Genomic DNA, 24,736 nt, shown 5'->3' on the forward strand with positions numbered 1-24,736 from the left:
CAGGATTTACACACAGCTGTACATCATAGAGGGAGAGAGTGAAGGAGTGAATGAAGAACATGAGGTGCTACAGATGGAGAAAAGTTACAGGACACTCCAAGACACTCCAATCAACTGCAATGACATCTTTAATCCTTTACCTGAACCAGGATATGAGGAGAAGAGAAGAGAGAAGAAAGACAAAATAAAAACTGTTCTTACTAAAGGCATCGCTGGAATTGGAAAAACCGTCTCTGTGCAGAAGTTCATTCTGGACTGGGTCGATGGTAAAGCCAATCAGGATGTAGATTTCATGTTTGTGCTTCCGTTTCGAGAGCTGAACTTGATTAAAGATCATCAGTACAGTCTTCACAGACTTCTGCTTGACTTTCATCCTGAACTTCAAGATCTGGATTCAAAGATTTATGATAAATGTAAAGTTGTGTTCATCTTTGATGGTCTGGATGAAAGCAGAATTTCACTGATGTTTTCAGACAGTCAAAAAGTTTCTGATGTGACTGAGATTTCATCAGTGGGTGTGTTGATGTCAAACCTCATGAAAGGAGATCTGCTTCCCTCTGCTCTCATCTGGATCACCACCAGACCAGCAGCAGCCAATCAGATCCCCTCTAAATACATCAACCGTGTGACAGAAATTCAGGGATTCAATGACCCTCAGAAGGAGGAATATTTCAGGAAGAGAATCAGTGATGAGCATCAAGCCAATAGAATCATCTCACACATCAGAAGAGCAAGAAGCCTCCACATCATGTGTCACATACCCGTCTTCTGCTGGATCTCAGCCACTGTGCTTCAAAACCTCCTGAAACAAGATCTCAGTGCGGAAATCCCCCAAACTCTGACTGAAATGTACATCTACTTCCTGCTCATTCAAACAAATATGAAGAACCAGAAGTATGAAGACAGACATCCAGAGAAACTCCTGCAGTCCAACAGACATGTGATTGTGAAACTTGCTGAACTGGCATTCAGTCAACTGATGAAGGGCAATGTGATGTTCTATGAGGAGGACCTGAGAGAAAGCGGCATAGACGTCACTGCCGCCTCAGTGTATTCTGGGATTTGCACTGAAATCTTTAAAGAAGAATCTGTGATTTGTCGGAGGACGGTTTACAGTTTTGTACATCTGAGCTTTCAGGAGTTTTTTGCAGCACTGTATGTGTTTTACTGCTATTTACACAAGAACAGTGAGGTTCTGAAAATGTTCCTGACAGGAAAGTCCAGAACTCAGTGTGAAAATGTTCCTCTGGATGTGGTTCTGAAGGGAGCAATGAATAAAGCTTTAAAAAGTGAAAATGGACACCTGGATCTTTTCCTTCGATTTCTTCATGGCATCTCACTGGAGTCCAATCAGAGACTCTTACAGGATGTACTGATACACACAGAAAACAACCCAGAGAGCATCAAGAAAATAATCCACAGCCTCAAACGAGGTCAAAAAAACAATGTCAGCCCTGACAGATGGATTAATCTGTCTCACTGCTTGATTGAGATGAAGGATAACTCTGTTGTTGAAGAGATGCAGGCATTTTTAAAATCTGAAACGAAAGAAAAAAGTCTTTCTCTTGCACAGTGTTCAACTTTGGCAAACATAATCCTGATGTCAGAGGAGGCGCTGGATGAATTTGATCTTAAAAAATTCACCACTAAATCAAAAGATGGTAGACAGAGACTGTTACCTGCTGTGAGGAACTGCAGAAAAGCTCTGTAAGTGTGAAAATCCAAACATGCAGTAGTTACATTTGACAAATATGCACTATATATATATATATATATATATATATATATATATATATATATATATATATATATATATATATATATATATATATATATACACACACACACATGCATATACATACATTTATACATACATACATGTGTATATATATACACACTAGGGCTGTGCAATGTGGACAAAATAATCATATTGCGATTTTTTTTTTTTTTTTTTTTTTTTTTTTTGAACGAATATTGCGATTGCGATTTTATTTGCGATTTTGGCAACTGTTTTTGCTTTTTCAAACAAGCTACATACATACATTCTAAATGTATTCAGTGCACAAGAAGTGCATAACAAAACATTTCACAATGAAATAACATAGTATTAAGTTTAATAAACAAAACTGTAGTAAAATTGTCTTTAAAACAGACAACATAAAATAAATTAAGATTAACCTCAACTCTAGTTAATAACATACTGTACACAGTAGTACTAACTGCTTGATAAACAAAACTGTAATAAATTGTCTTAAAAACAGACAACATGAAAAAAATAAAGATTAACTAACCTCAATTCCAGTCATAACAATAAATAAAAACTAACGTAAATCAAAACCAAAAAACAGATTGCTCTCTTAAAGGTTTTTTGCAAGAAAAACCAGCATGTCCACCATTTCTCACCTTGTGTGAACTCATTTCCATGTCAGACATCACCCTGGCCTTAATGTTTGGAAGTTTATCCTCATCAGTGTAGCTGGTTTTGAATCCAAAAATGTTGCTGTATCCAGAAGCTCTTGGGTAGTTTCATCCTCATAATGTTTGTTGATGTAGTTCAGAATTTTTGATTTTATAGTCTTTGTCAAGTCAGTATCTTCATCCTCCACTGCAAGTATCTTGGTGTTCAGCAGGTGAAGAACCGGTTTCACATACGACACACTGATGTAGTTTTCACTGGAAAGGGCATCCGTGAACTCCTGAAGTGGACGCAATGCCTTACTTACAGATTCTAGAACATCTGTGTCTTGCCATTGGGGCACTAGGTGTCTTGTTTTACGGTCAGCTGAAAGGACCTGGGACAGTGCCCTCTGTTGCTCCAAAACCCTTTCTATCATTTGTTGCATTGAGCCCCATCTTGTTGGGCATGATGTTATGAGGGCATGTTGGGGAAGCTGGAGTTCTTCCTGGGCTTCGGCTAACATCTTCTTTTTTTTCCAACTGTGGGAAAAATGCCCCACTAGCTTTTTGCACAAGCCATTGGCTCGGGAAATGCGAGGTTCATCTTTGATTGCATTTTCTAAAAAATAAAAAATTGCAAAACATGATGAAAATGTGTATTTTATTCATTTAAATATAAAACTATTGAGTAACACTTTACAATAAGGTGCTATCTGTTAACAACTAGTTAATACATTAGCTAAAATGAACTGACAATGAGCAATACTAATAATGTTAGTTCATGTTAATTTTAGCATTAATACATTATTAAAATCAAACGTTGTCATTGTTAACATTAGTTAATGCACCATGAACTAACATGAATAGCTGTACTGACATGAACTAACATTAACAAGAATGAATAAATGCTGAAAAAGAAAATTGTTTATTGTTAGCTAATATATTAGTATTTGTGGCGACATATATGCAAATTCATTTTCCGCCAGTAGGAGGCGCTTAGAGCGAGACAGAGAGCGGTTTCCTTGGTAACGCTATATATAAAGCAACGCTTTATCAGGCATTACATGCAAAATAAAAAGAAAATGACATCCAAAACTTTCTGAGGACAGTCGGTTTCCTTCAGACTTATGGCACCAACTATGGTACAAGTTGAAAATACTATTACAAAACATTATAATACGTTTTCATATTAAACATCTTTGCGCAATTTGTTTCTTAATAAAAAAGTATGCCCTACAAAGTGTCCTAATGTAAATTATACATTACTTAATGTAAAGTATAATAAATGTATAATAAAATCTAACTTACCAATTGCCAAATGCAGTCTGTGTCCGAAGCACTGCAATCGTGTCCAGTTGTTCAAAGTGACAGCCTTCACTATATTAGTTCCATTGTCTGTGGTGATAGACACTTGTTGCTCTTCACAAAGTCCCCATGATGCTAAAGCTTCTTTTAAACCTTCAGATATGTTTTCTCCAGTGTGATCTTCTGGGAAGAATGCTGTTTGCAAACATCGACTTTTCATTTCAAAGTTGTCATTAACATAGTGGACCGTTAAACTCATGTACGGCTCCATCGTTCTGCTGGACCACATATCTGTGGTCGTGGCGAAGTATTTCACCTGCTTGAGCTCGTGTTCAACGCCCGCCTTACATTTCTCATACATTTCGGGAATAGCAAATCGTGTGAAATGAGTGCGAGATGGCAGCTGGTATCTTTTGTCAAGTGTTTGTATTAGTCTTCGGAAGCCGTCTTTACTGACGATGTGCGTAGGCATCATATCTTTGCATATATGATAGGTGATTGCATCGGTAATTTCTTTGTGCCGTTTTGATCCTTTCTCATAAGGCACGGCGCTTGCAAATGCTTGAACAATGGATACTTGTTCAGTCTGTTCAGGCTGGCTTTGATGTGTGCATTTGTTTGTTTCGATGGACTTTGTCGACATGCATTGATCATGCAGTTTTTTATGACGCTGTTTTAAGTGTTGGAACAGATTTGTAGTATTGCTCCGTTTCGTTGGAATAATCATTTCACAAGTCTTGCAAATTACCTTGCTCTGTGACACATCCTCTCTCCTGAATCCAAAATACTCCCAAACGACTGACGTTGAATTTCTCTTTGGCACCAAATCATTTTTATTTTGACCTGCATCCATATTTTATGTTCTTTCCTCCCGCTCGCCTATTCGGTTCTCCCGCTCAGCTTCTTAGTGCGCGGAGTGAGCTCTGATTGGCTAACATCTTTCTCCCGCTCAGCTTCTTCGTGCACGGAGTGAGCTCTGATTGGCTAACATCTTTCTCCCGCTCAGCTTAGCTGTAATTGCCCGGTGCGCTGCGTCAGCTCTGATTGGTTAACATATTAAAATCATGTGCACAAGAACGTATTCTGAATAAAAATCTAAATAAATTAATAGATAAAATCGCAGCCTTATGCGGTTTAGAAATCGCATGTGCTTAAATCGCGATTGCAATTAATTGCACAGCCCTAATACACACACACAAACACACATGTCTGGTTTATTATCTTTGTGAGGACTCTCCATAGGTGCAATGGTTTGTATACTGTCCACACTGTATTTTCTATCCCCTAAACCTAACCCTTACAGAAAACTTTTTGCATTTTTACTTTTTCAAAAAAAATCTCATTCTGTATGATTTATAAGCTTTTGTACCCATGGGGACCGCAGGCTGGTCCCCACAATGTCAAAAATTTCAGGTTTTACTATCCTTGTGGGGACATTTGGTCACAAAAGGCCTCTTTCTCTCAGATATTGTTCACAAATCTGTCTAAATCTGTGTTAGTGAGCACTTCTCCTTTGCTAAGATAATCCATCCACCTCACAGGTGTGGCATATCAGGAGGTTGATTAGACAGCATGATTATTGCACAGGTGTGCCTTAGGCTGGCCACAATAAAAGGCCACTCTAAAATGTGCAGTTTTATCACACAGCACAATGCCACAGATGTCGCAATTTTAAGGGAGCGTGCAATTGGCATGCTGACTGCAGGAATGTCCACCAGAGCTGTTGCCCGTGAATTGAATTTTAATTTTAATTGAATTTAATCTGGTTCATGCAGAGTTTAAAGTTATAATTAAGGTGATTTTGGTGATTCTGTGTATTTTGGCCAAGTCAGCTCATTCATGCTTCAGGTTTTTCCAGCCTTGGCTTTTTTCAGCTAAAGTGCTAAATGTCGGTGAACTATTCAGAAAATGTTTACGTTTGTTTAAAAAAATCCATCCAAAGTCTTCAGTTGAAATACATAAATAAACACCCAGACTACAAAACTCCAAACTAGGGCATATTTGCAGTGCCTGATGATATTGTCTGCAATCGTATAGTCATATAATATGTATGGACACACAAGGTCTGCTAGACAAGGAAATCTTACAGTGTTTCTATCTCATGGATACACCAGCTCACCAAAATGTCCTCCCTGTTTTCAGATTGATAGACTGCAATCCTACTGATCAGCACTGTGAAATTGTGGCTTCAGTTTTACAATCATCAAACTCCCTGGGAGAGCTGGACTTGAGTAACAATCAACTGCAAGATTCAGGATTGAAGCTGCTCTGTAATGGTTTGAAGAGTCCAAACTGTCAACTCAACATGCTGAGGTTTGGCTTTTACACTGATTTAGATTTTAATAAAAAATATTGTGTGATTATATTATATATTTGAGTTTTATATATACAGCTAGCAGTTTCTTTTGTGTGTGCTCAAATTCATAAGTGCTTTATGATCAAGAGCTATTAAAACACATGAATAAATAAGTATGATAATGTGGCCATTAAAGGATTCATGTAATTAAATTGTATATGTGCAGCAGCATGTCTGTAGATGTACTGGCAATAGCAAGTTAGGTCATTACAGACCTCAACATCACAGTGGGATGCAAACCTTTACATTCATGTTCTATGCAGACACCTTCTTATCATCTTATGAGACGATGCATCAAATGTTCTCAAACATCAATTTCTATCTACAGTCTGTATGTAATTATTTTTTTCATTACACTGTTTAGATTGTCCATCTGTAATCTCAGTGATCAGTGCTGTCAGATTTTAGCTTCAACTCTACAATCATCACAATGCTCCCTAAAAGGGCTGGACCTGAGTAACAATGACCTGCAGGGTTCAAGAGTGGAGCTGCTCTGTGCTGGACTGAAGAGTCCAAACTGTCAACTCAACATACTGAGGTTTGTGTTTCACATTGATTTATATATATATATATATATATATATATATATATATATTCTTTTATGTGTTTTTGTATGTATATACTTTAAGGATTGTTCATGAGTGATTTGATTAAGAGATATTAAAAAACATTAGTAAAAAAGGATGTTGTGATTAATAAAGGATTTATCATCAATTACTCCACATATAAGTTTGTAATAATTTCTTTCATACATTGGAATGTAACCTTCACATTCATGTTCTATGCAGACACCTTCTTATCAGAAACAGAGACAATATTCTTAAACATCAATTTTTAGCTATGCAGCGTGTTTGTAATTAATTATTTCTCATTACCCTGTTTAGATTGGCAATCTGCAGACTCACTGATCAGTGGTGTAAAAAATAGCAGATTATTTCATGTGTTTTTTTATATTTATATAGTCCAAGTTTTCTTCCACAAGTAATTATTTACTTTAATTCATGAGTGCTTTATGGTCAAGAGCTATTAAAATTATGCAGTGTCTATGTAATTAATTATTTTACCCTGTTTAGATTGGTCAGCTGTGATCTCACTGATCAGTGCTGTGAAATTTTGGCTTCAGCTCTACAATCATCAGACTCTCGTCTGAAAGAGCTGGACCTGAGTAAGAATGACCTGCAGGATTCGGGAGTAAAGCTGCTTTCTAATGGACTGAAGAGTCTGAACTGTCAACTCAACATACTGAGGTATTTAAATGTGGTATTTAATTGTTCTGTGTTTAAAATATACATGTACATTCACTGGCTACTTCAGGTAAACCTGTTCCATAGGTCATTGATGCAGATTTCTAATACACCAATCACATAACAGCATGCGTTTAGATCTGCTGAATTTTAAGACAAACATCAGAATGTGGAAAAAAGTTTGAGTGATTTTGCATGTGGCATGATTGTTAGTACCTTTTCATAAACTGCTGATCTACTGGCTTTTTTCTGTGAAAAGTCATCTCTGTTGTTTCCAGAGAAGTGTCTGAAAAGGAAAAAAAAAAGAATGTTCAGTAAGTGCCAGTACCTTGTTTAAGGCAGAGGCCAGAGGAAAATGGCCAGACTGGTTCAAGCTAATAGAAAGGCAACAGAAACTCAAATAACACCAGGGAATGTAGAAAAGCAAAGTCTCTGAACATATAACACATCAAAACTTGCTGCAGATAGGCTACAGCAGTAGAAGAGCACACTGAGTACCACTTGAGTGTTTAATGCAGTTAAAAAAAATAGACTTGGTACTGAAACCATTGCTTCAGCTAACTTCACACGCTGCTCCTGCTGTGAATGCACTCATTTGTTAACATGCATTCCAAAAAAAAAAAAAAAAAAAAACAGCAGAAAGTAGATGTAAAGCAGTTATAGGTACTGTGCACATATGCTCATTTATATATTTATATAGCATAACAGAGCATAACTTCACGACACATTTTGCATTATCCTAGAATTATGAATGTGTAAATGTCTGACCGAACAATTAAAATGACTGAAAACCTTGTGCTTTGGTAATCTGAACTACATATTTAGACGTATTTTATTTAATGAGTAGATAAACTTAATAACTACTTTACTAAGAAATAATAAGGAGTTTATTAAGTCATAAAAGTCGTAGCTAATAGTTAATTAATAGAGAGAATTTATTTTAAATTTATTTGTATTATTACTTTTTTTTTCCCCAGTGTAATTGTTGGATTTTATCACTTTAATTTAATAATATGTGTTGGCTCCCTGAGCATCAGTGATAGTTTTGCAGCTTTTGTGATAGTCCTTAGTGGTAAAGCTGGTTCATAGCATCATCTGTGGTGAAGAACTCACATTCCTTGTCCACTAAATGTAATAAATTTGCAATGAAAGTGTAACCACTGTGTAATTCACAAATATCTGAGTAGATGATCATTAAGAACACAGAACAGCTGTTAAAGGGATTGTTCACCCAAAAATGAAAATGAATTACTCACCCTAATGTTGTTCCAAACCCAAGAACAATCCAAACCAGAGATTGTGTTTTATGAGCAATACTAGCAAGTTCCAAAAGAAAAAAAAGGATATATTAAATAAATAAATAAATTAAAAATAATAATTAATGCAAATACACCATAAATGTTTTGTCCACTACACTGTAAAAATATTTTCATTCACATAAATAAAAAAAAAATTAGGCTAATGGTTCACATCTATATTTTATAATTTTAGCCAATGAAAAATAAATAACTTGCCCTAAACAATATTTTCTATGTCTATGAAAACTATTTTATAAAACTTGACACAAAGTATATTTTTTTGTTGAACAAAGTCAATTAATTTAAATTATTTTTTTGTTTAGATCAAAATAATATTGTTTAGAACAAGTTATTTATTTTTCATTGGCTAAAATGATAAAATATAGATGTGAACCATTACCCTAAAATTTTTTAATTAGTTGAATGAAAACATTTTTACTACATCTACATCAGTTGTTTTACTATTCCAATTTGTTAAACTATAAAATTAAGAAAAACAAAACAAAGCGATATGCAATATTCTGTTTTATTTTAATTCAATTCCAAATGTTAATTTAAAAACACAACAAAACACAACGTTTTTCTGAAAACGTTTCCACATAAAACATGAAAACACTAGTTTAACAAACTTTTTATGGTTTTATTCCACTCTCAGTTCACAATTTTGGCAGTACTGAATTTTAGGTGCTAACTCACCTTTTCTGAGGTTGAGCATTACCTGCTGAATAAAATATAAAGTGCTTTTCATACACTTAGTCCAGGTGCAGGGCATAAATCAGTCTGAAAACAATGGACACAGAAGGCCTGAGATCGGTCAGTCCATCCATTACAAAATTTTCTTCCAAGATGATTTCCACTCTAGATGGGTTTTGAGCTGTGGGCTTTCTTGATCAACGCTGAGGATTCATACTGGAGTCTGTCTTGTCAGCTGCATCCTAACAGAGGAAGAAACAGATTGACAAAGACATTATGAATAATCATGAGTTCTTCAAGGAAATGAACGCTTTTCCCAAGTTAGAATCTTGTAATTATGGTGATTACAACATGGGATGAATGCACTTACATACCTGGTTTACTGTAAAACAAGCTGGCCTTTGAATTATCATCTGGGTGATGTCAGGCTTGTCATTGACAACTTTTCTGTGAAGAGCAAAAGTTCGTAAAAGAGCAAGTTAGTCTTTATAAGGGCATCTGACTTAATGGTTTGCATTTAATTGTGCAGTGTGCTAGTCAATAAAGTGATCATCCTCAGAGTCAGAACAGGGGGCTGTTTCATAAAAGACACTAAGAAAAGCAGGGATAAATGTCCAAAACCTGACTTGAAATAACCTAACAAATCGATCAGGACTAAAGCGGTTTCATAAACGACAATTTAAGTTCACGCAATCTCACTAAATTGATCCAGATTCAGTAAGTCAAAATAATGTCAGCCCTTATGTCAATCATAGATCAAATCGATACACCATGGCAAACAGCAATATATTTGGGTTGTTTAATGCATTTAAGATGTGGTGTTTTCCCCAGTGCATAGCGGACATGACACACAATACACTGAATACAGTCGGTTGTAGCCTATATTTTTATTTATTGGGATTTATTTAAGTTGCATTTTTTTTGTATACTTTTATTTTTGGACTGGTAATAAAGTCAAATAATTGTATGTGAGAGACAAAGGGCTTACCTTAGCCTGACATTTAGCCTGCTCTGGACCAGGTTAGTTTCCCAGCATAAGTTGCCAGAGTTACTGAGCTTGAGCTATGGTAAATTTGCTTTCTGAAACCAAATCAAGTGACAATAAGTCAGACTAACTGAAATAAGCCTGGCTTATTTGGTAAACCTGTTTTATGAAACAGCCCCCAGGTCTCAGTCAATCCACGACATACAGCTGATCTGGAGTTTTGGTATGAAGGTGGCATAAGTGTACAGTTTTTGTGCATAAAGTGATTTAAATGTATGTACATGTCTGATGTAAACAAGGAAATTGTTCCATTTTTGTATAAGTTCTATGTTTGAACATAGAAACAGGGTTTCACAGACAGGGCTTAGCTTAAGTCAGGACTATGCCTTAGTTAAATTAGGATATTTAAATAACTTTTATAAAAAGGCCTTAAAAACTTTACTGGTGTGCATCTTGAGACAAGACAATGGCACTGACATATTTTAAGATGCCTCAGTAAAGATATTTTCAGTTAAGACTGCTTGAACATGCATTTTAGTCTGAGACTAGCCTTAAGTCTTGTCTGTGAAAACGGGGGTAAAATGTTGAACACAGCTGTGCTCTCTTATAACAGTTATGTGGATCATACTTACACTTCCAAAGCATCTCTTCTATTTCTTGTTCCCTCCAAAACAAGACAGTCATTAAGAGGACTCTCAGCCTAGATAGAACAGAAGTATATTCATCCCTTTTTGTATTTATACCATTAATTAACTTAAACGTACTCTTTCAAACAATAGCCATGTCTCAAATAAACATGGTAAATTATTGCACTCACCATATTAGCTCCACCATTGTCTCTCCTCCGCTGAAATCGCGACTGCGGTATGAGTAAAACCAGTTTACACTCCTCATAAACAACTTCGAGTGAAACAAAGGAATAGGCAAAAAAAAAACGTCACGTTTACTCGCTGGTCCGGCATTCAAGCGTGGGTCTGTCCAATGCAGGCGACTGAGAAAACCAACTAGCTAACGGAGAATGTCCCATCATTTAAACAAACAACAATTTTTGCCGAGCACAAACAGTTTTTTCGTGGGAAAGAAAGAACAATACAATGTAAATAACGGAAAAGAACGTCCATAGAACTCTCTAAAACAAAATTTCCACCTTCTCATCCAAAGCTCCTTGAACTCTCACAGTGGCAGAAATGGCGTCGGTAACCGACTCACAGCACCAGTGTAGGTGAGGCGTGGTCAGGAGATGAATTAATAATTTTAATTTAAGTTAATTAACTTAACCTTGATATTTTACACTCGTCAAAACAAAAATGTTTTAGTTAAGCTCTCAATTAAAAATATTTATATTTAACAATGTTTTGAACTAGAAAAATATTATTTGAAAAATAAAACAAAAAATTGTAAACTGAATTGAAAGACAAATTATTAATTGGATGAGGAACTGCTTAAAAAACTTTTTTCAGTGTATATTTTAGGTCTTCTGAAGAAATAAGATGGAGACAGTATGTTAGTTTTTAGAAATAAAAATAAGGAACAGACAGTATACATAGTTCACAGAAACAGATGTCATTCTCCATTCAGCTTTTGAGCAGCATGTTGTCTAGTTTTAATCTCTCTTCAAGATGTTCTTATGTTCCATTATTATGAAAAATCTGTGTGTGTGTGTGTGTGTGTGTGTATTAGTGGATGGTGTGTTCACCAAGTTTATGACTGATTACGTTGCAGGAGTGCCCACTAAACTTTTGATCATCTGGAATATGCAAATGAGTTTATTATGTACATTTTTCTCCCCTTAGGATTTTGTTTGATGCAGCATTCTATAAGTATATAGGTATCCTTGGTCAGTTTTAAATATTTGAAGAGTTCAGATGCAAAACCAGCTAAAAGCCATCTTGGTCAAAAATGAGATAATGATACTGAGTGAATGCTCTCGACACATATTATACGTCCATCAAATACTTTTACTTCAAACTCGCTAAAATCCCATTCTCAGCCCAATCAGAAGTACTGGTACTTACATAGAAACCAATACATCTGAGCCTGATAAAAATGCATTTTTTTAAAGAAAGAAGTTTTTGGGGCTTTTACGTCTGAACTCTTCATTTATAAAACAATAAATGTATCATGGATGTTAAGGATAAAAAATCTCAGTTAGGTCCGGTCGAATGATTAGTAATTAAATATATTTAAATTCTCATCGGATTCTGTTGGTAATAGGCATTTACTTAAAGCTAACAGAAGTTTTGTGTATCTAACAAGTGCTTCTGACCACCTTTTTAATCAGAAAGGTATGTGTTGTCGTATGCAGAAAACACTTGAGGTTTGCCACAGACTTGTCCCACCACCAAGAACGCAACTGGTTGCCTCTTCCAGTGCCACCATACTTGAAAAACCATGGAAAACGACTTTTAAACAGGAAATTAAGGAATATTTATGTACAGCTGGACATTTAGCATGGGATTAGCATTAGGGAACCAAAGCAAGAATATCTTCAGAGAGACACTGACTGACCATGAACATGGCAAACACAGGTGTATATACACAGGATAACAAGGGAGGAGCTAATGAATTACTATGGATACTAATGAGGGACACTATTCCAATAAACAGTGTGGCATAGAACTGAACAAAGAAGCAAGCACAGAAACAATGGGAATAAATTGCAAATTAGGAGACCTTAAACACAAGACACAGCCTTTCTATTTCTCTCTCTCTCTCTCTCTCTCTCTCTCTCACTCTCTCTTCTTTGGCTGCAACCCAGCCCTGGCAGTGCTGGGACACACTCACTCACTCATTCACACACACACACATGTTGTGTTTACATGTTTTATGGGGACATTCCATAGGCGTAATGGTTTTTATACTGTACAAACCCTATTTTCTATCGCCCTACACCTACCCTACACCTAAACCTAGCCCTCACAGGAGACTATGCACACTTTTACTTTATCAAAAAAAAACTCATTCTGCATGATTTATAAGCCTGTTTCCTCATGGGGACCTCACAAATGTCCTTTGACATTTGGTCCCCATAACGTGATAAATACCAGGTGCACACACACACACTCACACACACACACACACAATTACTACGGCCAATTTACTTTGTCCAATTCACCTATACTGCATGTCTTTGGATTGTAGGTGAAACCGGAGCACCCAAAGGAAACCCACACAGACACAGGGAAAACAAAAGACACGGTCCATAATCATAACAATTTTTTAATAGCTCAGCGACCCGTCGTCAATGTTTCCTTACTTAAGAGTATCATTATAAAGCATTATAAATACAGATTTCAAAGATTGTTACCAAATGTTTCTTTTATTTTATACATTTTATTGTATTTTGTATTTTATATATTTTTTTCTTTTTGCTGAGCAAAGCGTTTCTCTATTAGAAGTTCCATTCTCTATATTAATATAATATAATATAATATAATATAGCTTATATGAAAAAAATGAAGCATTTATTGCTCACAAATTCACTTTTTGAGGTCAATTATTTATTCTATTTAAAATGTAAAATTCTATTAAATTTTTTTTTTTTTTTACAAATCTCACACAGAACAGTTCCATTTTTTATAATAGAAAAAAGTAATTATATTATATTACTAGTAAATATTTATACTAGAATTGAATCAGATGGCTTTCTCAACTCATTTTTGTCATTTAGGTCTGAAGACGTTTAGTTCTCGAGAACCTGATTGATATAGATCAAAAATATCCATAAATAGAGATGAGAGCATAACCGAGAGGCAACAGCTTCTATGAGGAGTTTGTAAAAGAAAGGGAGATTAGAGTTAGGTCTCAAATTTTTCATAACAGGAGAATTTAGCCTGACAGCAGCAGTTTTTTAATAACAGAGGGACAAATCCAGAAGAATTAGAGCAGTTGATGAGGTGAGCAATAGGAGATGAAATACATTTATATATAAATGTGACTATTTGTTTCTAAATGGTGCTTGTTAATATTTGGGAAACCAGTATATCTGAACTGTGATCAGGAAAAAAAGATCATTCTTTGGTCTGGATATACATTAAGTGCTTTTGAACTCACTGATGGCTCTTTCAGATTATCTAGTGTCAGGCAGTTTAAATCAATTAGAGGGCCTTATTAAATAACAAAAAAAAAAAAAACCTTGATGTATTTGGCCCACAAACTGCCAGCTGAATAATTCGTTTGATTATTACATTGTATATTGTACTGCATTTCTCTGATAAATGAAGCACACTAAGATAAACCCTTTCTGTTGTAGATTATCTCAGTGTTTGGTGACAGCAGAAGGTTGTGCTGCTCTGGCATCAGCTCTGAGTTCAAACCCCTCACACCTGAGAGAGCTGGATCTGAGCTACAATCACCCAGGAGATTCAGGAGTGAAGCTGGAACAACTTCACCTGGAAAAACTCAAGTAAGTTATTTAACTGTATTTTGTCCCAGACAGAAGCTCAGCTTCTCTATGATTGAATGAGCTGTTAACTAAACCAAACCAAACTGCAGAAACAATAGTGAAAAGATAGTATGTGAAGAGATTATCTGTCTATACGAGATAGACTGGTTACGGTAGCTAATGTCTACAAATATAAAGATATGAATACCTTTTCGACCGATGAAAGCGAAAACTCAAGGCCGTGTTTGAGGAAATCACCAGCAGGACCGTTAACTGTCACTACTCAGCTGAGCTGGGATGCCATGGATACATGCGCATACACTAAAGTGATGTCACTCGATCACACGCTCATGTGATTGCTAAAATAGGGCCTAATTGTAGCCTATGTTCAATTTTATTATTGAAGGATATCATGTTTTTGATGTTTAAATCAGAGCCTAACTGCTAAAAACTCGTTATTTGATGACATCTTTAATTACAGTAGTTACTCCTATTTTCTTTTTCCAAAAATGAAAGTTAGTAATTCTTAACATTAACTCCATTATACAATGAGTTCAACAATGAGTTTCAACAAAGATGTTTTTTGCATTTGCATTCCATTATCACAGGTAAAAAGGGTAGTTTGTTTCGAGGAATATACCCTTTGAGGGGAGACACTGCAGGCAAAAACACAGTTTTTCAGGCGTCTGTCAAATTTAAGATTTTGGGCTTTTTGGTTTTTCATAAAGTGTTTTTTCAGATGAGTGGAAAGAAAATATCCAAAAGACACTGTTAAGTGTTTCTTTTATAGCACTTTATGTATTTGTGTCAATAGATTTCAATTACAATTAGTATTTTTAAATCCTGTTTTCACAAAATGAGTTTTTTCTCCTACACTGAGCCATAAATCTCTACTTCTGTAGTACTCACACACACCAAACTTTACATTTTTATCCCTGTCTATATGCTGAAGGTTTTTACAGAGGGATTTGTTCATATATAATTTGCTTGTTCAAATATGCAACATTTTATTCCCCCCCAAAAATTGTGAAAATATAGTGTTTTCAGTCTGTTCTAAGTATTTTCTGAATTATGGAGTGACAAATATTATATACTCAAAATTCCCTCTGCAAAAAAAAAAAAAAGATAAATAAATAAAATAAACAAGAATTTTGAAACTGACTTCATCCGGTGTTTAGATTTTTGTACTAGAAATGTGTGCAAATTCATTTGCATATTTAAACCTAACATTTTAGAAAACTTGTACTAAAAAAAATGTTTGCAATTATCAATGTAATCAATTAACTGGGTAAGCAAGGTGATAACTATTGGTTTTGTTTTTGTTTGTTTTTTTTGTTTGTTTGTTTTTTTTACCTTATTCGCCTGCAATGTCTCACCTTAAAATCCAATATGGGTTCATATTTTAGTTTAATTTTGTCTTTAATTTGATGCACTTTGTCTGAGTTGCAAGGTGTCAGGTCTGATGATAAAGCCCAAGCATGGGTGACTGTGTTTTTTAAGTGTTGTTATGGAAATGGCAGATGAGGGACTAGACAGGGACGTTTGCAAACTGCATGACTCGGACGAATGTCCTATGAACATCCGGCAGCGGACGTCAAAAAGAGGACCAAATGTTGACGTAAGTGAACATCCTCAAAACGTCCATCACCGAACGTTACAAAGCGGACGTACTACGGACCTAAACAGACGTTCGCAACGTCTGGAGGACGTCCCCTGTTTGCTAGGATGCTCCACCAAAGACTTTATATATAGGAAGACAGTGCAGTCCTATTATTTATGAATGGAATAAAGTGTAACGCTCAATATGGCGAATAAACCCTGCCTTCTAAATGAAAGAGCCAGGCTGTTTCTCAATTCCAAGAATGCAAAGAACGAACTTGTGTTCTCGTGGAGACCGGCTTCCTTGCCAGGCTTCCTTGAAAGAACGAACTCGGAAGGACGCGAGAACACAGAACGCGTCATTGTGAGAGTTGAGATGCGCTGTGTTCTTGCTGCTCAACTCACAGTCCCAACGGATTATAAGGAGTGAGACAGCAGCACGCAATGCACAATAATATCAAACAAATGCCATAACGCTTTACAAACATTCATTTCATTTTATTATAGACAATATTTTCCTATTATTTTGTAGCTTTTTACTGCATGTATTTGTGAAAATGATTAGGCTAAGTATAATGTTACAAATTCTTTTTAATATGCCAATAAGAAGTACAACAGGGTTTCTAACTTCATTAAAATAATGCAAAACAAAATGACAAATGTTTACTTTCACGGGCCGTCACGTATTTGCGCATTTACAGCAGGAATGTCTTAAGCGAGAACGAGAAGTTTAAAGATTACAGGCTTCCGTATGTCATCCGCCCGCAGCGTCTTATGGGATTTCTAACGGTTCGATTCTCTCAAGTCTGCATTTGATGTATCCTCGATTTCAAGAACACATCCGGGCACTTTCACGTGTCCTCTGTACTTGCATCCTTCAGTATTGGAATTGAAATTCGACGGTTAATAATGACGTAGAGCGAGAACACAAGGACGCAAGATCGCATAAGAACGCATATTGAGATTAGTTAAGTCATCGCATCACTACAGCTGCTGTTAGAAGCTCCGGTTCCTATAGAAACAGGCAGCATTTGCAGACTCGCTCTCATGACTGCGCATGTGCATTGGCCGCTCTAGTATCAAAAACAAGGCTTTTTATCACCACTGGAGCATAAGGAACAACATTTATAAGGCAGTTAAGATTTCATTGGTGATTTAAAATATGAAATTTAATCGTAAGCTTGGTGAACAGTTTTGGAGAATTTGATGTTTCCTCATTCAAAGAGATAGGAGCTGCACTTGCATGGCCAAGAGGCATTTCAAAGATGGCCGCCAAGTGAAATGACTTGCCTTAAAAGGACTTTTGGTCCCACCTCCGCTTTTTGAATAGCAGAGACAATTCATGCCAGACATTGAAGTACAAGTTTATAAAATTGAGTTGATTAGTCTGCAGTTTGTTTGAATCAGTTGAAATCAGTGCAGATTTTAAGTTCAATTCTTTAGCTCAATTTAGAGTGATGCCATTTAGATTTCTCCAGACCAGATCCACTGTCAGATACCTCTGTATAAACAACAGTCAAACAGTTGCTCATCCACCTTTATGGGCAGAGATTCGGAATTGTTACCCAAAGGTTGCATGTTCGGCCTTCAGTCCCCACAATGTTAAAAAATTATTGAAAATAGTAAATGATGTTTATCTGAAAATGTAACAATGCAAACATGTTTCCTGTAAGGGGTAGGTTTAGGGTTGGGTTAGGGGATAGACTATATTGTTTGGTCAGTATAAAAACTATAGAAGTCTATGGAAAGTCCCCACAGTTCACAAAAACAAACGTGTGTGTGTGTGTGTGTGAGTGAGTGAGTGACTGAATGTTAAGGTGACCAGATTTCTGAAATGAAAACCAGGAACATTTCGTAGTTCAGTGGGAAAAATATCACTGAAATCTCATTTGTGATTATCTGTAATTCAAAAACGGACACAATATATTTTTGTAGCCTATATGATTTTGTTTTTTAATTGTTGTGGGTTCCATATATTAGTTAATAATTACAGTGATGTTTGAGAATCAGACTTACCCTAGTTTTTAATATAATTCACCAAAAATCACACTATGAAAAATATTAGTAACTACTGCAAATAGCAAACATATCAAAACAATATTATAACACAATTATGGCTTTACAAAAACACATTAAAATAAAACAATAAATATGAGAACATGAGAAAACTGTATTTAGCAAATGTTTAATATTTTCTAACTGTATTTAACATTTTCAGAAACTGTGAGTACAGTAATTACAACTCTACAAATTGTGTGTTTGCTTTTGGAATTTTCTGTCCCTATTCAGGTTTATTATTTTGCATGTTAGGCTCATTTTGACAAAGTATGTGCTTTCTACAAATCTAATTGTGCAAGACTCGTTTATTTTATTTTTTATATACAGTCATGGTCAGAATTGTTTGTACCCTTGTTAAATATGATCAAAAAAGGTTGTGGAAATCTTTAATTAAATAATATAATATATTAAATATCTAATATCTAATAAAAATCACATTATGAAATAAATAATTGTCTCTAATATACAATGGCCACAATTACCCTTAGAAATTCTTGAGTAAAATATTTCTAAAGTATATTTTCATTTATATTTTCATTTTTTTAGCACACCAGCATGACAGAACATGAAATTATCCAGGATTGTAAATGTGAGGTAATACAAAGGCCAAATTCCCTTAACCCTCTATGGGACGGTGTTGCCATATGGCAACAATTATTTTCTACTTACTTCCTTGTTATTCTGAAAAAAATACAATATAATGTAATATGTTAATTAAAAGGGCCGGCCTTAAGGCAGTCAATGATAGGCTGTTTTTAAGCCACATGACATTTGAATGTTCCTCCAAACACTTTTTTCCACTGTCACCCCAACATGGAGGACACCTGTTGAAGTGCTCCAGAAATTGCTCTGTAAACCTAATTTCTGAATTCTCTTCTCAAGGGAGATTTTTTTGCATCAAGTTCTAATTTACACATCCCCATGTACCCAGTCGGATCTTGCAAGATCTCGTGACCATATCCCCATAAAACTTTTTGCGGTGTTTACTTTAGAACTGCACGATTAATCATTAAAATATGGAGATCTCGATTCAAACACCCATGCAATCTTATTCCTGAATGACAACGATTTAGTTATGACTATTAGCCCTATAAAGCCTGACACATTAAAAAATTGGCAGAAAATTATATATTTTTTGGAAATTAGATGTTTATTAAGCCTTTAAACAAAATTAAAAAAAAAAAAAAAAAAAATTGCCAACTCATTTTGTTTATGATATATTTTTTGTATCACATCTGATACATCAGGCTTTTTGGGAACTTTTTGCTTACAACAGTGTAGATTTTAGATACAAAAAAACTATTATGCCTTTAACAGTTAGAAAACATAGAACATTTTAGGCAGTTTTTCTCTTTGTTTTTTTTACATATATCTTTTTTCCAGTCCTTTTATTTCACTTTGTGGTAGTCACGGAAGCAGTTTCTGTCTTTGTTCAGGCAAAGATGCACCTTACACTTCTCGCAGTATACATGTGAGAAGTGATTGCTGGTGCAATGCCTGCATCTTTGTCAGGTTTCCCATGTTGGAAAATGATCCATGGCATCCCTTCTGACATCCAGGGGCACACTGCAGCTTGACCTTTTACGGGGTGGTGATGGAGCTGCTTCTGGACAGGATAGTGGTCGTCCAAACTGATGTAAAGTAATTGTCTGCAAAGACCTTGTGATTTTTTTCCTGCTGGAAGTGTTGATGTCATTTTCAGCACAACTTCTCCTGTAACACCCACTTCTGATTTTTCTCTGTCTTGATGTTCTGCACCTTGACAAACATCAAAGTCATAAAGAAAGACACTTTGTTTAGCACGTCCCCACATCTTAAAACCCCATTTGTGAGGTTTTGCAGGCATGTAGACACGTAGATGAGATTTTCCCTTGAATGGCACCATAATTTCATCTACTGCATGACATTCTTCAGGAGGTATGCAAAGAAACTGTTCTCGCAGTTTTTGTAACCATGGCCTAAGCTTCCACTGAAATTGTCCTGAAAGTGAATCAGTGTGAGCAATTTCAGAAACATTACATCACAAACTGCAGGAAGCTTTGTCTCCATCTCCCAATATGCTCTCACGCAGGACATCTGTACTAACCCCATATGCATGTACATGCCTAGAACTTGCTCTAGCTCTTTGGCAGTTGTGTTTATCGACTTGCCCTCTTTTTGTACGCTGTACAGATTTGTTTGTTCTGCCGTTTCCTGTAGCATTTCATCAGTGACAAACTGTTTGAAATACATGTATGGAGTCCAGTTACACCTGTCTTCTGTCCCTTCCTCATCAGATGCAATGAAACCGACAGATGGAGGTTGAAATTGTTTTTTTCTCCATCTGTATTCTTTCTTTTTTGCATTATCCTTCACTGACTGCTTTTTGATTGTGTCCTGTGTTGTTGGGACCTCAACTTCTGTGCTGCTCTGGACTACACTTTCTTCTTGATAATCTTCCTCATCACTGCTGTCTGAACTTCCATCATCATGCATGGCCTGAGGAACCCATTCCTCATCATCCTCCTCCTCCTCTTCCTCTAACTGCTCTAGGTACTCTTGAATTGCCATCCATTACTATGTCGATGACATTTTCAAGACGCTTTCTTTTTCTCTCTTCTTCCTCTAATCTTTTTGACATCTAAAAATACACATAACAAATTGATGAACCCAGCATATTGATTATGATTTTAGAGGAATTATTACTGTAAAAATAACAAATGTATTTGTGGTAAGCATATTGTAGATTACATTACAAAAATGTGACACGACTGTTCAGGGATAAAGCACCTTACATAGCTGCCGTTTCAAATTTAATATGTGCATTTTTAACACAATTTATATTTTAATATGGCATTTCAGTCATTAATTAGATTAATTGAATCATCCCAATATTGTGTGTGTGTTTGCATTGTGGTAGTCATAAAGTAGATTACATTACAACAATGTGACATGACGGTTTAGACATAAAGCACCATTAATACCTGCAGTATCAAATTTGATACACAAATTCTAACACGATTTAATTGTAATTTAACGATTAAATCATTAAGTAATTATGCATTGTTTCAATTCAGAAAGTGTTTAATTAATTATATCGGGCGCAATACACATGTTATTTTTACCTTAACAACTTGAAATTATCCTTTATTTTCCTGCCGAAAGCGTCCGGCGTGATGAAATCGCAGTCGCCATTTTGAAAAGCTAGAAAATCACCCCTCTACTGCCTGCAGTACAGTGAAATTCCACAAGGTGGCAGAATTCACGTATCAAAATAGATACAATAGGTTTTCAAAGAAAGTATTGCTCTCATTGAGTCAATATATGTCTTAGAAACTCGTGTATCAAATATAATACGTGCGGTTTTAAAGACTGTTTCACATTGCGAGTGTCAGTGGAGCGTGAGAAGCACGTTTTGTCGCTGCCCCTGTTAAAGGGGTCATCGGATACTAAGTTCACTTTTTCATGTTGTTTGAACATTACTGTGTGTTGGCAAAAATCCATGCAGTGGTTTTTAATTAATCTGTAAAAATAATATCCCCTTTTTCAAATCAAGCCGTTCTCAGATGCCTGTCAGTGTGACGTCACACCCACAGAGGCCGCTCCCACGATAGTTGATTGACATGAGTGTTTTACCTTAGACCAGCTGTAACAGTCCAGGGATGTAAGTTAGACAAGAATATCTCCGATTGAGGTGTTGTGTTGCTGGATGTAATAATGAACATAGTGGTCGTCATTTACTCCGACATCTGAGCCGCTGAAGATGCAGTAGATTATGTTTGTTTGTGAAGGGAATGCGCCTCCCGATCTACATATATCCGTCTACGTTCGCGCGAATCATTCGTGATCCAGCTTCACTTACAGCACAAGTGAGTATAAGCGTTTTTTTAATGAATCTTTGTGATCGCCTTTCCTTATAACGTGGTAGTTAGGAAGTTTAACGGCTAAACGCGGCTAAATGCGGCTAATGTAAACAACACCGTCTTTCCACAGAGAGAAGAGAGGGGCGGGGTGAGCAGAGCTCATTTGCGTTTAAAGGAACAATCCATCAGAATGGGATGATTTTTGCAGAGCTGATTTTGGCAAGGTAAAAAGGGTGTTGTTTTACAAAACCATCGAGAATTTTTAATCAAAGCATATTAGAGACTTTTCATTAAGACCCTAAAGAATCATATCAACTCGTGGAAAATGGGCATCTGATGACCCCTTTAATGAATCAGAGGGTCGGGGTAAATGTGAATGCAGAAAGCAACACAAACAGTCTTTTCAGCCACATTATAATCATTATTTCTGTTTTACAGACATTTAAATAACAGAAGTACTGGGATAAAAGTTTATAGTTTGGGAATAAACGCGTATTGTCTACAGTAGCGATCAAAACGAAACAAACTGCCCGTTTAAAAAAGTATGTTTGAATCGTTGAGTCATTGAATCAGAGATTTCAAGTCAATCAAGTTTTAATGAAGTGAGACACTGACTCCTTCATTGAATGTTGTTTTTTTTTTTTTTTTTTATTATTATTATTTTGTTTAAATGAATATAGGTTTTTAAAAGACTTAAGCAATGAACAGTTTGTCAGCACCACTAGTAAATTACATTATTTTGTTTAGTTTTCTAATCTTTTTTTCTCCAGAATCATGAGAGAATCATGATCTCCAATTTATTAAAAATAACTGAGATTCTCAATTTATCCAGAATCATGAAGCTCTTGTTTAAATGTTGTTTATTACTGCATATAATTCATTAAAATAGCAGTTTAACTTCATAAAGTTCAAAATGCAACTTTTTGCATTTTGTCTTTTTCAGTTGAATAAAAGACTATGTTCCCTATATATTTCATCATTGAGGATTTCTTGAGAAAAGTTTAAAAATCTCGTCTCGTTGTCGTGAACCCAGTCTCGTGTCTCGTCTCGTAGGATAAGTGTCTCATCACACCCCTATATATTACATATTTTTATTCAGAAATCAATATTATCTAACATAGTTTTTCTGTAAAATGAGAAAATATCAATGTTGCCATATGGCAATGCTGTACCACAGTGGAACTGAAGTAATGTATTTCCCCATTGGGATTTTCTATAGATAGTAACATCAATAATTTGATTGTAATTATTTATTTATTTGAAGTATTTATTGTTGTATATGTGTATTTATGTATAAATAAGGAAATGATTTAGTCTTTGCAAAAAATTAATACAACAATATTTTACGGAAAGGGCAATAGGAAGAGTGCCGAGTTTCCTCTTCCATGTGATGACAATGAGGATGAGTTTGCCTTCAGTGACTGTAATAATGAGTGTGTTTGTGCATGTGTTTATGTGTCTGTATGTGTGTGTGGCAGATTTTGATGGAAATTAAGACTAAATAAAAAGAATATATAGAAAGAAATAAAAAGATAAAAGAAATGAGCATTTGAATTGAAAAGTAAATCATAATTTAATAGGAAAAGTAATTTTGGGCCATTTTCCATTGTGGTATATTGTTGCCATATGGCAACATTTTCCTAAAAAAAAAAAAAAAAAAAATTTTTTTTTTTTTTTTTTTTTTTTTTTTTTATTTGTATGATTGAAGCTATTTAATGTAATAAAAACTTATGTGAAAAAATATTTCTTGGTTAGAACATAATGTGCACCATAGAGGGAATCATTGATCACAATGAGAAAAACTAAAGAATATTTAGTTTTGATGTGCAGCAAAAGATTGTTAAGCCTCACAAATTAGAAAGTGTCTATAAGAAAAGAGCTCAAGCACTGAAAATCCCTAATAATTAAGTTCTAATCAACTGAAGATGTTACAAATCTGCCTGGAAGAAGACGTGTGTTTATATCGTCCTAATGCATGATGAGGACGGGAGTTTGTACCAAAGATCAAATGAATAAACAATGCAGATTTATTTTCACAGCCTTTTTGATCATATTTACTGAGGACACCAACAATTCTGACCACGACTGTATTTTTTTCTCATTTTGTAGTTATGATGACGGAAGTTTCAGGAATGTTTAATATTTTGTGAAAAACAATCCTGCAACATTATCGTGTGTGTTGTTGTACAGTGAACACAAACAGTTGACTGTTAGTTTGTTTTAACCTGTATAGTTAGTATGTTACTACTTTAAAACCAATAACGGCGTCTCTTTTGACGATAATTGCGTTTTGCTCTCGTCCAGGTTCTTCATGGCTAAAGAACAAAGTAGCGGCGCGACCAAATAATCACTAATAGCTCACAGCACCTCTGCTGCTGAAAATAATCACAATCACACGATTACCAGCTGCTGATATCGGTCGAGCTTTTACAGTGAATCTGCAGGTTGTTTTGAATGAGCTGTAAAACGGGGACAGATCCAGTCAGGGACGGGACAACAAACACCGGGACTGTCTCCGGAAACCCGGGACGTCTGGTCACCCTACTGAATGTGAGATATATGGAGATACACGGCC

The 24,736-nt window shown here is 35.5% G+C and overlaps 1 protein-coding gene and 1 long non-coding RNA gene across 2 annotated transcripts; one reads left to right on the forward strand and one right to left on the reverse strand.

Moving 5' to 3' along the window:
• Positions 1–4: 4 nt before the first annotated feature.
• Positions 5–23,810, forward strand: LOC127157760 (NACHT, LRR and PYD domains-containing protein 3-like; the record flags this gene model as incomplete). Its single annotated transcript, XM_051101010.1, has 5 exons — positions 5–1,707; positions 5,845–6,015; positions 6,423–6,596; positions 7,132–7,305; positions 14,531–23,810. Coding segments are annotated over 5 exons (2,379 nt in total), but the record flags the coding sequence as incomplete, so codon positions are not given.
• Positions 9,187–11,115, reverse strand: LOC127157759 (uncharacterized). Its single transcript, XR_007825995.1, has 3 exons — positions 10,911–11,115; positions 9,668–9,740; positions 9,187–9,535 (listed from the first exon to the last, which is right to left on the reverse strand). It is a non-coding gene; the product is annotated as an uncharacterized LOC127157759 (long non-coding RNA).
• Positions 23,811–24,736: the final 926 nt, after the last annotated feature.

This window comes from Labeo rohita, unplaced genomic scaffold (assembly GCF_022985175.1).
Source record: "Labeo rohita strain BAU-BD-2019 unplaced genomic scaffold, IGBB_LRoh.1.0 scaffold_1199, whole genome shotgun sequence".
Classification (NCBI taxonomy): Eukaryota; Metazoa; Chordata; class Actinopteri; order Cypriniformes; family Cyprinidae; genus Labeo; species Labeo rohita.